The sequence below is a fragment of the Vanessa tameamea genome, chromosome 15 (genome assembly GCF_037043105.1).
Source record: "Vanessa tameamea isolate UH-Manoa-2023 chromosome 15, ilVanTame1 primary haplotype, whole genome shotgun sequence".
Taxonomy (NCBI): Eukaryota; Metazoa; Arthropoda; class Insecta; order Lepidoptera; family Nymphalidae; genus Vanessa; species Vanessa tameamea.
This window is the reverse complement of record NC_087323.1, coordinates 5,383,331-5,401,768: the sequence shown is the minus strand read 5'-3', so window position 1 is coordinate 5,401,768 and position 18,438 is coordinate 5,383,331. Positions and strand designations below refer to the sequence as shown.

At 31.5% G+C, this 18,438-nt stretch overlaps 1 protein-coding gene across 3 annotated transcripts in view; it reads right to left on the bottom strand.

Annotated features, from left to right (window-relative positions):
- The window catches only part of LOC113399067 (alpha-actinin, sarcomeric), a 34,548-nt gene extending 16,688 nt beyond the window's left edge, over positions 1 to 17,860 (bottom strand). For all 3 annotated transcript variants that reach the window (XM_026638098.2, XM_026638096.2, XM_026638097.2), the window contains exon 1: positions 17,586 to 17,860. In XM_026638098.2, the coding sequence (XP_026493883.1) occupies positions 17,586 to 17,708 (123 nt within the window). In that variant the 5' untranslated portion in view covers positions 17,709 to 17,860. The remainder of the gene's footprint in view (positions 1 to 17,585) is intronic.
- Between the last annotated feature and the right edge of the window lie 578 nt (positions 17,861 to 18,438).

The window sequence follows — 18,438 nt, the reverse complement described above, 5'->3', positions numbered from 1 at the left end:
TCCTATAGAGTTCATTCAGTAAATGGCTTACGTTCTATCGGCATTGACAATTAGACTTTTCTTTCAGTCACGTGGAACGACAACGACACGACTGTGCGACCACGGAAGCCAGTAGTAATAAAATCAATTGATTTATCACCCGGCTCACTGTTCATGGACATGACACAATAACTACAGTTATAAAATTGAAATTGTAAAGAAGATTATATATTTTTTTTAATATATGAAATTTGGGAATGAGGGCAAAGGATATGGGACCGCGATAAGGTCTTAGTCTGGATATTATTATCGACATTTCTCGTTTAACAGTTTCAAAATATTTTCAACTTACGTTAATTTTCGGAAATGTATATTTAAAATCTCATTAAGTATTTCTGCGGGTTTTAAATAAATGTAATCGATTCAAATCGATTTCTCTTGTATTTATTTCGTTAACCCGAACACGTGACGCATCGAAAGGTACTTATGGTATGTTATCTCAATATATTTTGGGTGCTTTTTACAAACGAATTTATGAATCAATACCTTGTCTAGGTCCGTAGATATTGAATTAGATCAGATCAGGATAGTTAATAATGTGTTACCTAATCAAACGGTTCATATTGTAACTTTGAGATTTCATAGTTTTTTAATTAGATTTATGATTAAGAGTAATATGTCTAATAATAATATTTAAATTACAAAACAATTAATATATCGTCAACCTTCATTCATTGTCAGCAACCGTCACGCTAGTCACGTTAACACAGATTGATTGACTGAAAAAATGCTACAATAGATATTACGTCAATTTGTAAATAATTGACATTGAATATTTTCTCGACATCATCGAGTATTTGTTGTTAATACAAATTTCAAATCAAGTCGCCTAACCTGTTTTACAAATTCCATTCTAATTTTGATGAAATATAATACTAATTATATAAACAAATCAAGAATTAAAAATACGAATGACATATAAATGCCAAAATGTATGCAATTTAAATTTATGTAAAAAATGTGAAATATATACAAAAAAATGAACATCACGGAATATGAAGTCAAAAGTGATCGAACTGCATTCTGACAACGTATTATATTAATGAGTCATCATTGAAACTTGCCTCTTGGCACAGGACAGAGGGCTAATAATATCTGCCATTAAGTATGACCTACAATATGTTGTATATTACCCGTGTCATCAGGGTAACGGGGACGATTTTTACATGCATAATACCTTAAAGGTCTACGTGATATAAACATAAATCTTCGTAAGTTTTGTAAGGTCGAAAGATTGGAACGAGCGCCGTTTATGATATCGCGACAGGTTTTATTTGGTTTATTCAGTTAATAGCATTTGGTTAACGCAAACGTAGCTATACCTCAAATATTTTCGTGGAAGTAATATCATTTATCTATCTTTACTTCATAATATATTTAAAAAAAACCACCGTTTTATTTTCCTCGACATGTTCGAATATATTTTATCTTTATCTCGATGTTATATATCATCAAAATATCTTAATAAAAACTAAAACTAACTGAAGTTTAAAAGGCGATAAAATCAAAGCAATAAATAATGCTCTCCAAGGTACACTAAAAATGTCAAACTGCTGTAGAAATATATAATATTTAGGTGAGCTCGGTGAAAACGTCCCTGAGACAAAACATACTCGACCTAGAATTTCAAAATAATCCCGCATCACCTTGCGACTCTCACGGCCAGCGTAGAACTAAAATAAAGTGCAGGTGTTGTGGTATTTAGATTTGTACCATCGTTTCGACGCTCTAAACTGAGAAACTGTTCGATACAGAATGTCATCCGCGAGACTGACAGTCCGACATATATCGGAAGGCTATTGTTATATTTGCTTGTTATGTGTTATACAATAGTCGTTGAGAGCTAGCCTAGGAATTCTTTTAATAACAACGATTGTTATTGGATAATGAAAAACAATAGGTATGTCATTTCCAGAGAACATCAATACTACAATATACAACAATATTTATATATGCCATAATATATTATTAAATACGTGAATAATACTTGATGGTATTATTCACCTTGATATGATACCTTAATGGCTAAAATTAACTCGATAATATTACTGATCGCAGCAAAATCGCTAATCGTACGTTAATGAATTATTTGAAGCGTCAAATATTTGGCTTGTACCACTCTTCGATATTATATACGGCCTTTATTTATTTCAGACACACAACCATGTATCTTAGTTTTGATTTATGCAGAAATTATATTTATTACATCGACATAATCGTAAGAAATAGCCCTCGAGGGTACTCCAGAGTAAAGTAGATTTGATATATATGAATACATATGTATGTACATATCGTACAACTATAGAATTAGAATAGTTGGAGTGGTATTCAGTGAGCGAATAAATTTAAAATTTCTAATCATTTAAATGTCTAAGGTCGTTATAAATAATGATTCTTTAGTGGTTTATTAATATACTAAAAACCAGCTACGCCTTACAAAGTTCGTATTCAATAAATAACTTTATTCAATAAATTTTGTATTTAATTTATCAAACATTTTGCTCATACGAATTACATAATAGCTAATAGTTTGACTCTTAATGATTAGTTAAAAACTAATGATAATTATAGTTGAATAATAATTTGACGATTCATGTATAAGACGGCAATAGTAGCTAAGGTACTTGTGGGAAACAGCGTTGAACGGATAATCGATGAAAGTGTCTGTGCGAGGAATAACATGTTTAGAAAGCTACAAAAAATCATATTTCGATGCCTCAATTAATTGCAAACTATTAATATCCAGTTTTAAGTGACGAGATTTCGGAAAGTCGATATCGGTCGGGTATGCACAATGAATATTTATTAAGAGAAAAAAAGATTTAGTGGCGCATACATTTTAAAATCCGGCCAGTTGCTTTTTCAAAACTATATAACATTATTTATTGTTTAAAAACAGATAACATAAACTAGTTTAACAAATGTATCTATATTTACTCAATAATATAAAGCGTGTTGTTAATTTTTTAATCAAATTTGATACACGATAGGAACTGAATTTTGTTTGAGGTCTTCGTATCAGTGTGTCATTTTAATAGTTCGAAATGCTAATATTATAAATGCGAAATTAACTCTGTCTGTCTGTTGCTCTTACGCGAGCCAACCACTGAACCGAATTTGATGAAATTTGGTTTAAAGAAAGCTTGAACTCAAAAGACCATAGGCTAGTTTTTTATACCTAACACGTGGCGTCCAACCCTTAAAACTCGAGCGAAGCCGAGGTCGTCAATTAGTAATAGTATAATATGAAATTAATATTCATTTTAATTACGAAACTAACCTTGAAAAATTGTTCTTACAACTTTTACGACTAAATTAATCGTAAAGGTAAATGCTAATAAACTTATTGTATCATTATGAGCGGTTTCGGTTTCACTTAAGTTATTTACTAAGGAATGTTTGACATATATCGGAAAACAATGTTCACCTATTACCATATTCTGTTAATTTATATGACTAGTTTCCCGTAGCTTTGCACGCGTTTGAGGGGGCCGATATGGCGCGTGTTAGTCAATGACTTTCTATACACCTGGCAAGTGGTATGTAAAATTTAATAATCATCAGTTGAGTATTTAAGAATTTAGATTAATAAATAATCTCACTTTTGCATTTACAGTGGTTACGTTAGTTATAATAATAAGTCCAAATAATAATAATAATGTCCAAAAAGATGTTTACAAGTTTACAAAATAATTTGAGGGAAAAAGCAACAGTCTTTACGTCACTATAATTAGATAGATGACTAACAAGATACATAACATAACATACAAGCTCGTACATACTCCTAAAGGATGTACGATTTGAGGAGGATTTACTTATTTAAATAAACAGTCAAATAAGACTTTTAACAGTCTAAATTTAAAAATGACATTTATTTTTGGTATTGGAATCATTTAAAACAGTGATTCCCAAAGTGTTCCAGATGGACCCCCAGGACTTGCTGAGACTTGCTGTCCATAAGATGTTAATGGGGGTCCACGAAAATTTATCTTCTTTTGATAGTAAAGAGCAAAAATGTAAGCAGAGTTTTTATAAGGGCCTACATACATTGTTTTAAGTACCTAACTAAGCAGATAATATTTTAATAAGGCAAGCGACTGTTACTTGTCCAAACTTGCGTATTCGATATTACGTACAATTTCGTGTACAGACTTGCAAGCGCTATCCGTCCGACAATGCTTAATGCTTGTTCAGACATGAACTTAGTTAAATTTAGTTCATATTTTAGTGTTTCTCTCAAACTGTGGTTACGGACACATGCCAATAGGTGGTCCACGAGAAAAATAAGTTTGGGAACTACTGATTTAAAACAATGCAATATCAAAAATACAATGACACAGCATTTGGTGATTATATTGATTGATAACTATAGTGGGCGATTGAGTTAACGGTAAGACAGATTGAATTCGCAATGATATTTTAAATTTATCTATAAATTGTTTTTTATCACAACTATTCGAGTTAAAAAGTAAAATTTCTATTGACCAACAATATACACTTATATTTAAATTTTAAATAAAATAAAGATACACTTATAAACCCTAGAAAGCTAAACTACTAATTATTTTTTCAACCAAGATGAAGTAAATGATATAAGTGCGATTTAAAATGGTAAATTGGTTTAAAATGGTTTAAAAAGGTAAGCGATTATGAGTTGGATCACTATTTAATGATAACAATATTTTAAAACTTGTCGACATATATCTCGTGTGTACACATTACGATCGTAGTGTAAACATTTTCAGCCGTGTTTGTTCAATTGATATCTAATTAAATTGTGGCCAATTGTATATAAGTAATCCGCGACCCAGTTTACGTTCTGAATGCTAATCGACAAGTGGCACACCTGCAAAGGTGTTCTGTATTGGTTCAACGCCAACTTGGTATCATTTTATAAACAATAAAAAATACCGTTAACTGGCATACTTGTTAGTAAACAAACATAAGGAGTGTAGGGGGGGGGGGCGTGTTACCGTGTGTTAAAGGATCATCATGCATCACATCGTCACCGATACAGTTTATGTGCGCAAAAATCATGATGATCAGTTGAGTAACTAACAGGCAAACAAATAAACGATCTTAAATTTGCATTTATAATATTATTTAGGACCTGTTATGAGCTATCTGTAAATTAAGTTTAATTAAAAATATATTTAGCTTACTACCCGTAAATTAAATATACAATAGGCATAAGGTATTTTCATAAATTGTTATTAACGAGCAATACCTGGTTAATTGTTTAATAGTCCTGTATGTGTGTGTCCAATGATATTGTCTGGTGTGGTGTATTAATACCTGAAAAGACGAACATATCATTTAAAAAAATCATTGTTAGGAGAGCATACTCATCTTTACAATAAATGCTGTTGAGAGATACGGAATGATCGTATCGGAGCCGTGTGCACTATCAATATATTAACATTTCTACCATTGGAAACTTATATGATGATGCTGAAATTGTGGATTCTATAGTACACAATTTATAAACTAATTTGAGAATGACTGGCTTTCGACTTCGATTCTGAACCCTTTTTAGATCGATATCGTTAATATAGGTATATCTTACGTAGGTACATTGTAAAGAATTTGTTTCTATTTATGAACTATACTGGTTTCTTCGTTAGTAAAAATAGGTACCGTATCTGATTTAAAAACTAAAAACCACACGGATACAAAGCTGAATAATGTATGTATATTAAACTAGATGGTAATAATTTCTAGTGTGGGTGCGTAAATCCGCCGTCTGGGATATTTTCATCAAACGAAGGCTATTATTAAAAAGAAACATCCGGAATGTGAGTTCCAGAAGAATCATATAACACTAGCTTGAAATAAACTGTTAATTGTTATGCAAAAGTATAATAACCGGCTGGACTATTGTGCGGACAAAAGGTTTATAGTCTAGTAATAGCTTACCACAGCTTATATTTATGAAGGCTGTTAATTTATAGGAAAATTATTCATTTGCGAAGGAAACATGTATAATATATTTCGCTTCTACGTTTATTTCTGAGTAATGATTACTCACATTTTTTTAAATACTACTAATAAACCTACTTCCGCGCCAACGAGTTCGCTGTCAAACTAAAAATAATCTCGTCGGTGATCAAATCTTTCGCAAGCGTACAGAAATGGAATACGGGTAAATATTTCCTTAAATAATTACTGATGTAACATTGTAGCGTCGTTTAATCAAATGTTAAAATCTTTAAAACCGAATGACCTGATTGATTACAATCTCTTTCTTGAAATCATTCATTATATTAACTATATGTGATTAATTTAGGGAAAGTTTGTGCAAGTGTGTATTCCACATTTGAATAACATTTTCTCTATATCCGGTTTCTAAAACTCTACCACATTCGTGCATATTACGAAAGCTGAGTAGAAATTGAAAATGACAAATCGAGCCCAAAATAATTAGGTACCTCCTTCAAATATAAAAACGAATTATGTGTACAATGCATTATATTATAATGATAATTATAATGATCGCGTCGTTGTGATCTTTAACATTCGTAAATAATAGTCTTTTAAAAACATTTTATGAGCAAAGGCACGTTAAGTAAGTGTTAATACATTACATATATCTTTACTTGATACTAGACCATGTTTTAAAGCCTATTGTTTTCGTATTATTGTAAGGTGAGTCGTGTGAAGTCAATGGGAAAAGCCAGCCCAGTGTCGTATATATTTCACTCAGCAATCTAATTTCACTTTCGCTACATAATACGATATATAACGTATTATTGTTTGTAAAAGTAAAGCGAGAAAGTTATAGAAAAATGTATTTCAAAAATAAATATTTTGGTAAGATTTCTTTATATAAAATGTTATCGGAAATTAAAAGTAAACCACGCCCATTCTTCTAATGCGATTGAGTCGTCAGAAAGTTCTGGTAAAAATGTGAAATGAAAAAGGATTTGTGGAATTGGTTTGACATTTAATTTTTATGTTTTACACTGTTTTGTACAAGTGGGTATCTGATGGGAAACAGTCACAGACAGCCTATAAATACTGGAAAAGTAAAAATGTGTGTCCTTTGTGTGTATAATTAACTAAATCCTTTAAATTGAGGCACTTTAAGAGAAATTAAATGCTAGTCTGTAGAATAATTAATGAGTTCGAGGTGGTGTTCAGAAGGATTTGCACACGACCTATCACCAATTAAGAACAAAATGTTGCCATTAGTGTGGTCTTCATAATATACCTAACTCTAGAGATGAGAGGTCAAATGCATGTTCCGGTCGAAAGGTAACAATGATAATTTATATCGTCTAGTATGTCGTCGCGGTTCACCTACTCAAATAGATTCATGGTTCAAAAACTCTTTGACAGTATTAAATAAAGCTTTCAGAAATATGATCATTAGCAATCTTTTTTATTAAACGTTTCTTTTATATTTTAACTAAATCTATAAAATAGTTCATTTCTTGCTGCGATTTCCTCAGATTTAAAGCCTTATGTAATAATTGATCGCTGGTTATGACTGGTTTCATAAATTAATTAATTAGAAATATAATATTATGGTTTTAATGGGAATATGTTCCTAATAGTGTTTAAATCACATTTTAATGGTCATTCAATTAAAATCAAACTTATAGGCTAAGCGAAACTGTTCACCGAAGAAACATGGAGTGGGTGATACATAAAGAAACGTTCAATTTGAATTAAAATATTTTTTAAGTTTTATAAAAAAATCTACGCTTTGAGTAATTCTGCATCGTGACATTAAATTCGCCATATTGTCACAGATATGGTGCCGAATATGGATGAAATTTCGCCCAGCATGGTTAAGTGTCTTGCAACGTACAAATACAGCGTGACATTGAAACAAAACAAAAGAGTATCGTCCGTTACACGAAGTAACTAACGCGATAGCTATGTAAGGTGAGGTTTCGTCATTCATTATCGTTTAAAAGTACGCCTTAAAACTTGACAGTTCATTTGAATTTGTCGTCCGAAAACACCATTATTCGATTTTCTAAAGTATAAATTTAGCAATGCCGCGCGTACAACTGAATAAATATCGATTACAATTCGGCATTGTTTCTTGTATTGCTAATTAGTGAAAAATTAAACACGCAGAGTAAACAACAGGCTTACCCGCCAAAAAGCCGAACGCCTACTCAAGTCTGCATTTGGACGGTCGCCACTTACATTCAAATGATCTATTGTTAAGGTTCGGTATGTTGAAACACTAACGCAAGTAATAATTGTATATATAATATATGTTTGTGAGGACAGTTTGCGATGCGAAATACCAGACATTTTAAGCGATGTCTACACTTGAAGATTTTGAATATCTCGTTGTTGATATAAGGCGAATATTTTTATACCATCGTAATTCTATGTAGTCAAAACAGTGTGATCAAGGTTTAGGTGCTTCGTACTTCTAAGAAATATAATGTGGTTTATACCTGGGATGCGGCGCTTGACCTAAGTTCTTTTACATTTGTTTTATATTCATTAAATAATCTTGTTAAGTAATCAATCTTTATTATACCTTAATATATTATTATCATACAAAATTCTCTTTATTTTATTATATCTATCTATTGAATTAAAATATGACAAATGACAGTATTTTTAAACTTTTTAATACAAATGAAAACCAAAGAGTGGTGTTAAATAAAATTAATTGTATAAGATATTATTATAAAGGAACACCGGAAGGCCCATCCTGTGAACAGTCATAATATTTGCGGTGCAGTCAGTAACAAGGATGCGTTTCCAGAACAAAAAGATTTTTGTTTAAATGAATATTAACAATGCCTGCTTTCAAGGAATTAATATTGTTCTTATTTTCGCATCTAAATAAGAGTGGGTGCTTGTTAGGAGTGGGTACGACAATAGACCAAGGGTTCAGATCCAAAGCTACGGTCTCTTTCACATCGGTCGGTCGGTATTTCGTTTCGCTATTGGGGTTTCTTAACTAAACTAATGTCTATTATTTAATAACAACAAAGGCAATATCTGCAAAAAAACTTTTATATATAAAAACGGATACTCTAGAATAATTTTGTTATCAATATTTGTTACCAGCTGCTGCTTTCGTATTTTATTGAAATAAAAAAATACAATTAAAAGTTTCTTTATTCAATATTGACGCATTACGATTTACTTTTATTGATAGTCAGAGTAAAAATTGCTACCGTAAGTAAGTCAAGCAAAAAACGAATTTCACCCAAGAAAACACGTCGATCCGTTGCTACTTAAAAGAAGGACAAATCAAGAAACTTTCGCATTTATAACATTAGGGCTTTGGTAATTAAAACGCCACTATTGTTCCGTACAAATCCTTGCAAGACATATAATTTTAGTTCCCAAAATGAAATATGGTTGAAAATTGATTCAGAAATTGATTATGAGAAATTCCCAATAACTATGTACATTTGTATAGGTTCTTCCAATCGATGAGATAGAGGAATGGTACATATAAAAAATAAAACTTTAAATTTAGATATTTTAAATGATTTGTAGCCCTGCTATTTTAAACACTATAACAGTTCTTGATAAATATATTTTTATTTATTATATATATGTAAATTACGATAGCAACGTTATTCGTCGCCATTTTTTCACAAATCAAACCATAGAGTGGATTATTAATAGTTGTTTATTCTTCTAGTCTTTACTCAGTCTGTGGTTGGAATGGACTATAAAGTATTGGAGTATATCTACTTAAGCATTTTTGAATCCATAATCTTAATCCTTTATGTAAGTGTACATTATAAATGTAATAAAAGAATTCATAATGATAACAACGGCTTTCGTAAACAGACTAATCAGCTCTGACCATATCATATCATCATAATGCAATGACTTTCGTCAAATAATCTGTGTTTGAATTGCATTTAGGTAAATGTTTAGAATACAATGACATTTTATTTTGTTGAGTATATGTATATTCTTGTATTTGGCCATCAGATCGTTAAGGACCTAAATGATAATAATTGGTTTGTCCTGTTTCTGTGCCAGTGTTTATTTTTAAAATTTAAATCTTCCTCCTTGATTTAATTCTGGCTCGTATTCGATGTATTGGACCAAATCGCAGGTCGGGCATATATAAAATGGGTTTCTGGAAGTTCTCAGTGGCTTGGATGTGGCTATGTTTACATTCCAGTGCTTCGGAAAGCACGTCTGAACTATCTCCAGGCGTCAGATTGAGGTAAGAGTGTTAGAACAGAGAGCGGTCAGCAACAGTTAATTTCTACTTTAAAATAATGTATCTCATGATGTAGCTCACGGATAAGAACTTTAAAACGAAAAAACTATTTTATGAAGATCATATTTTAACGCAGTATTACGCTAACACTTTATCGTAAAAATAACATCATTACAACCTTATAGAGTCCAGTGAAATGTATCCAAGACCACCACAGAAGAAAATGTTATAAAGACAAGACGTCAAATGGATACGTCCACTTGGAAGTTACGAGTGAAAGTGTTGATTTAATTTTAATATTTAATCCTTCTTAACACACAAACATTATTTTTTATGAATTATTAATTTATTTATATTTGCAATATTACTGTATAATTCTCTATATTAAACTATAAACAAGCTTACTCGCCGAAGCACAAATACCTTACCTACTTAATAAACCAGGTGTTTGTTATGAAATAAATTCGAAGAAGAAATATGAGGACAAATATGAAAAAGTATTAACCAATAGACACATTCCTTTAATGAATGAATAAGTGATATATAATACCGAAGGCGTTGTTAATATTACATATTCTGGCACAGCGAAAGCGGCAACTAGTGGCTACAAAGGACAGGAATGCGACGTCACCGCTTCGACGACGACATGACATCTATCAAATTCGGAGCAAATTACCTTGTCCTTTGACCCAATCGTCTTCAGTCATAATTTTGAGATAAATCAACGGTAACAGTCAGCTTAAAACTTTAATACGCATATTTAAATATCGAATCGTAATTTTTTAAACGTGTGTGAATAAATCCAGATAACTCCTCCTGTTCTACGATGACGCGATAACAATTGAATATATAATCAATATTTCCAACTTAAATAGATAAAGTAAATCAGTGATAAAAATTATAAATAGCGCTATGAAAAACATTTGAATCAAGTACATATTTTTAAAGTTATCAACATTAATAATGATAGCGTGGCATTGTTATTAAATAATCTTAATGTCATTCCTATAATGTGTTAGAACAGAATTCATTTTGAACTGGTTTTCATTACTATCGTATAGCATTGTCAATCGCAGGCGCGAATAGGGGATTCGAACAAATAATAATTTGAAAGTTCCCCTCGCGTTACGACGGCTGCTGGGTTTTATCAGAGCAGATTATCGCCAGAGATACATACGAGTGTGATAAGGATAGCGATAAATAAGCTGTTTAATGCAGTTTGCGATAAAGACGGTACGTTACGATGCCAGTGTTATAACATCGCTGACTAACGTATTATCAAATTGTACTGGACGGTGACATTGTATGTGACGGCGTACATTGCAAATATAGTATAGAATATTTTCTAATTATAAAAGCAAGTGAGTGTAAGCAATTTGCGTAGGTGTGAGGACGGGCACAGAAATAAATTTTGGCAACGGTTAGTTTTCCATCTGAACCCCGACTACGTATGGAACGTGTGTCACTTCATATTTTTTCAACTTGAATTTAGTTATTTTTGTGTCACGTTTCTATTTCTTAATATCTCTGTTAAATTGGTTTTTCAAAATTAATTAATTATTATTATTTTAATTGTGACCATTAACGCTATTTGCAAAAGGATTCTTCGGTTACAAAGTACAAAACGTAAAGTTTATAAATAACAATGAACTATAACGGTATCAATGAAATAGCTCTACCTATTTATTAGTTCAAATTTGAGTATAAGCGATCCGTTTACATAAATAGCAAACGCTAAATTGTTATGAAAACGTAAAAGGATAATAATTATAAAAAAAAAACCTTTAATCCTGTTTTTGTTATTCAAAAAGACGTATGTTAATGAAGCAACAGAATTGTGTAATGATAAGGAAGGTTGATATGCAACGCACCTGGGTAGCGAGTAGGCGGGCCAGTGCCTATCTCGAATGTTTTGAAATGCACCACAGAACTGGAGAATAATGCGACAGAGTGCGTACAATAGATGAATGTTCACGTTGGTACGTGGGTTTATATAAAGTAAATTTTAATACTTAAAATATATTATGACGGTTACAAAGTACACAAGTCTTTGTATTCAAGTTGCTGAGCACGTTACTCATACAAAAGAAATAACTGATAATACTAAAATTAGATGGATGAATAGATTTAGATAACATTTCGTTTTTTATTTAATTCTATTAGTGCTTTATTGATTAATATACAAAGCAAATATTCGGGTTCTTGATTGTTTGAGCCAAGTATAAAATTAAGTTGGATGATGGGTCTATAATTTAATGTATCCACATACTTAGAACTGTCCGTAACAAACCGGTCTCAATGGTTACGTTAGTGACGTGGGTTTGGTTGTAGCTACGTATATATATTTACTTGAAGTGTCTTTGTGGTTTTTAACACTCACTATTAAAAACGTTATAATGGTTCCATTTACGCATTTATATATGTTTAATTACTAACTGTCATTAAATGCACCTTAATTGTAATTTTCATTTTTAAATTAACGCATAATGTAAGTAGGTACATATTACCTTTTTTAAATATTAAGTTCTTGATAACAATGTTGAATACCTAACTGGTATATGTCGTACTATTTACTATACATACAGCACGTATACTTATGAGGTTAGCCCATAATTTAAGTGTTGACGATAACATTGGTAGCTCCTACTTAGAAAGTTTTCTCTTGTATTAGGTTAATGTATATACATTTCAACGATCGCTATTTCGAGTTCAATGTTCAAGGTCAACAGCACAGCATCATTCGGAGAGTCGCCAGAGAATTAATGATTTTTAAGTGTAATGGTAGAATGTCACTTGAATTTCGCGTATTTCACGCAGCAATAAGGTATCTACATGATGGGGCATTCCCAAAAAGAATATTTATCAATGAGACTTGCTATTTTAGTAATTGGTAGGTACATATAGATAATACGATGAGGCTTTAAGACGATAAATCGTTAACAACTTTCGTTTTTACAATCTTAACCGACTTTATTTTTAAAACATAAATATTTCGAAATGATATTTTTAATTTTTTGCAATTAAGAATGTTGAGGTAAAGTTAAAGATTTTTATTTCTTAGTTTTGAAATTTATAAATTGAAGAAGCATGTAATAAAATGACGAATATTACAGTCAGACGGGTTAAATGGGTCACTAAGATTTAACATTTTATGAACCATATGGCTTTTAGGTTTATTTTAGTATCGAATGGGAAAGTATAAAAAACACGTTTTTAAAACACAAAAAACTATATATTAAATTTTATTGTCAAAAGCGTATGTAAAATTTAGACTCAATCGTTGGAACTTATTTAAAATTCAGTTGCGAGATTTGACCCGCACCGGTGAAGTGAACGAAAGCTTGTAAAATGTAATGTACTACAATGTAAGATTAAATTTTAAAAATTAAATATATTTATAATTACTGTAGCAAGTAGATTGTATACGAATATTATTTGCATATTAGTGATATGCCAACAGTAGTCCGTAATAGAAAATAATGTCGGAAGTGATATATATTTTTGTGATAGACGAAATCATAATATTTCATTTTGACGCAAAACTTGTATCCGTCCTGATTCTAAATAGACTACGATAAGCGGATAACATTGTGCAAGTACAAAGGACGATTGATATTTGTTCTTTGCGAGTCTAACCTGTTCTGTTAACAATGCTAAGTGGTTAAGTGTGGGCAGGAACTGTCATAGATACTTGGGTAAACATGTGACACCCAGGATGTGGTTTAGCTGCTTAGAGTATCAGTTGTGAATTAACTCTCTAAAACATCCTTTTTTATGCTATTTCTAATCCCAATTTAGTGTTATTATTACGTTATGTAACATACAATACTGTTTTTATAATTACAGACATTCGTTTAATTGTATAGATTCCATTACAATCTGAAATTGGTTATATTAGTATCGGTTAATTTTATACAAAACTTTAGTTTATCAGTGATGTTTCTTATATTTTTATAACGTTAAAACGTTATGCGATATTTAAAGTAAAATAAGAATTCTAGAGCAATATATATATTTATACTAAAATACAGAGCTAGCTTTAAATAATTAGCCAGGACAAGGTCGAACAAACGTCAAAAATTTTGGAGGATTTATGAAATACGCTTTAGCATTTTCCATACAACTAATTGGGACAAATAGGCATGTAAATTAAATCGATATAAAACTGAATTATTTTTAATACGATATATATATATATTCTTTAATTTAAGGTCATGTTTTACATTGTAGTTTATTATAGAAGAGTGAAAATTGCAAGACACTGATTCGAATGTTTCTTGAACGTGTGCCAACATCCAGCTAACGACGACAAGGAAAAAATAGCTGTCAAGAGTTACGTAACAGACCAGTGTAAACGATGCGTCCACAAACTGTCAGGTCACAGCTGAAGCTTTACCAAATCCTCCAATCAAAATAAAATAAAAGAGTTTATCTCCTTTCCTTTCATTTGCATTTGACACCAAATGCTGTAAAAACCAAATGCAATTGTAATATGAATGCACTCGTAAGCTATTGTACGAGTAATAAATTTTTGTTGCAACGATAAAATCTTTTCGTTTGGTATGTAAAGCTTATCGGCAGTCAACGACCTCGAATTCAGGAGAATTATGCGAAAGGTATGCCAAGGTGATAAGATGATAACTTATGGATTTAGTCGTAACAAAAACTGTTTTGATTTTAATTCAAATTAGATTCTATTGAGATAAAATTTACCACGTGTCATGAATTTAAATTGGGATATGACTTTTACATATATTTGTAGGTCGCTATTTCCACAAATACATATTTTTGTAAAAGTGATTTTGTTTGAAAAAAAAATGTTCTAGAGTCGAACATATGACCGACTTTTGTGTCGATCGAATTGGTATTACTATTTATATACGGAAAAGTTTCAATATTGCAAATATTGTTGTTGGTCCGTTTCAAAAATTTATATATTATGCCATACATATAATATTGCTACCAACAAGAGTATTTTATATTTTTAATGGCTTAAGAATATGTCGAGTATGGATTTTGTGTTTATATTACTCGTAATTTACAAATATTAAACGTGGTAGGATATTTTTTAGGTTTAGCAACTAAAACTTAGATCAAAATTATGATTTTAAATAATAAATCTTACAATACAATACAATAAATGCTAAATTTAAAGTTGAACCTGACTTGCTCTTCGTTAGTGGCATTAGAAAATTTATGCATTGTGATTGATAACTCAATTTTGAATATTTTTATGGCGAGAGGACATAAACTATTAAAATGTCTACTTTTGGAGATCTTTATCACTTTCACGGATGTTTTCTAGCGCAACAAAATGAGTGTTTTAGCTATTCAGAAATACACGACGTGACGTCTTAAATGTTAAATTAATCATATCATTAACTAATCATTTATAAAACATTTAGGCTTCTTTATAAATGTAATATATAATATTCCTATTTTCATAGCTCTAAAAAGCTCCAAAAGCTTTCTATTTGTCTTTTTTACCTTTGCTTAGAATTGGATTCAGGCTTGTTACTATATTGTTAGACGAGCCTCGTAGATTAAATAGGTTTTATATTTTGACATTTACAATTAGAGTCATATTCAGCAATTTGTAATTTTAATTTAATTAAAGAATAATATAAATTTTCTGGGAAGTTAATTATTACTTTGGTCTACTTTTAAAACCACGAACCTCCATTTCTAACCGGTATATTTTGCAAAATTAATGACTCATAATTGACGAATTTAACAAGCGTCATGATTTCCTTTTCTGGTGTTCAATAAGGAAAACATTGTTCTAGTAACCTCTTTGCGGAAGACCGCTTCCAGTGTGCGGTGGGCATGTGACTGGTCGGATGACTTCTCCGTAGACGCATCTCAAGTTGTTTGGCCGCGACATTGACCCGTCAGCCACGTACGGCCAATGCACTGAGTCTGACTGTCGCAGGCTCTTTGTTTATATTGCATTTGTATCCTGCAGCTTTTGTATACCGGTCGTTATCCTTACGCATATACGTGTAACATTTACCGTCTTTCGTAAAAAACAACCTTGGAATGTTTTGGTGAAAACGACGGATTCTTTAGTAACGTTTTGGGACTTGAATTCGTTGCATAAATTTTACGTACATTTTACTCATTACAAAAGAGTTTGCCTTACATATTTTATTAACATTGAGAAATAAATTTCGTCCACTTAAAATTAAATGACAACTAATAAATTAAACAGATCGGAAAGAAGTATTATCATTGTTGATTTTTTTTTTATTTTAACTTTCAAGTTATATAATTGTTAGCCATATAATTAATTGAAGTCTTTAATTATTGTTTAAGAATAAATTTGATCGCAAAAACGATATTAAGAAAATATTTAATTACATTTGTATTATGACAAGCAATAATATAATTTATTTATTTCTTGTTACTTTAGTTTTTATGACTGGTGTTTATATATATATATGGTATATCATACCATAAACAATTTTATTTTGGTTCTATTATATTTTAAATAACCTAGCCCGCAGAGTGCTTTCGCAACTTGTTAATGACATTCCACCCGTGTTGAGCTCACAGGATGCGTCAGAGTATTCGTCATAGACCTGCACTTCTCTACGTAAATAGCACCTTAATGATGCATTTTCATGTAGACACAAGAGGCCATAGTTTCCCTGAAACACGGGTTTAATGGTGACGTAAAAGCAGACGCCCGCGCTTTCAGCGGCGCCTGCGTCGGACCCATTTTAGGACATGACTAACGGAAATTCGATTCCTCTCGCTCCGGCCCGCTCCCGCCCGTGGGATGCGATGTGCACCCGTCTCCCTCGCACCAAAAGCTTCAAGAAATCTTTTAATAGTGTCCACGGCCGCGATCTACTTTCAACTTGCGGCGGGAAACTATAAAATTTAATTTGAGTTTTCCGATTTTTCGGTGATTATTACTTAAAATAAATAGCTTATGAGTAATCAATCGTTATGCACGCCCGAAGTTGAGTTAAGGTACATCAGAAAATTTGTTTTAAAAGTAAGATAAGTTTTTTTAATAATTCTATTAAAGCGTAGAATTATTTGCTGAAATCGTTTTTTTTATTCAATATTGTGTCAATCAAACCAAGTATCATCTTGCCCATTAATATTCTAAAAGCAGGTGCAAACTAAAAATAGATTTATAATTCGATTTTAATATACTATCAGTAAAGCGGCCGGTTATTAAATTATGCATATGTACTAGTGATAAATAATCATGGGGGTATGTGACATTATTTATCTCAACAAATATAAACACAAACACCATGAAAATAGTCGTAAATGTGATAAGATAAATTGTGCGCGAAATATTATGATCAGTATTTGATATTAGTTTGTCGTAACCGGTGTCAATTTGTCATTATAAACTGACCTTTTTTTGTTGTTTCTCCCAAGCCGGGTCTAGGAGACCCTCGCGTTCCCATTCTTCCTCTTGTTCCATGTACCCGTCCCCGTACTCATAATTATTTGTTATCACCCCGTTGTCCATCATCATGGTCACCGCACTGACCGTCGATTTCGATGTTCGTTCGAGCCTATGACCGCGAACTCGTGTGTGTTAGTTCGCACCGCGCACTGCAACAAGCAGCCGGCCACACGCCTGCTGCAAGAAGACTGGCGCCCGAGCGCTACTTACGGCGGCTTGCGGAACTTTCGAAATGCATTCCATTCTACGCGTGACGCTGTCATTCCAATGTCAAATTTATTTTTAGTCTGTAGTATAGTATATTTAGTAGGGTAACACTATGCATGTTTATTAGCGCCATCTAGTGATGTAATGTTGTAAGTAATTTAGGAATTTATCATTTTATCCTTGCTCTATACTTAGATAATAATTTTAGAAGCTATGACGTTTTTTATGTTTTGGTTATTATTAGATTATGTTAAAGAACAAGAACTCATATATAAATGTTTTCAGATCTATATATAACAAAGACATGAAAGAGTAATCTTAAATCTGTTTAATTAAATTAATTGCATTAAAATCGATATGCTAAGTATCGACTACTTTCTGGGTTTACAAACATATTTTCATTACTTAGAAAGATTTGATAAACGATAATCTGTATAAACTATTTTAAGGCTAAAGGCATTCGAGCGATTAGACGATATAATACATATTAAAATATTAATTTTAAAATGTAGGGCATGAAATAAAATTTGGCACAATACACAAAAAAATTTATTCACCACATAAAATTTCCTTGAATAATAATCTTGCTCAC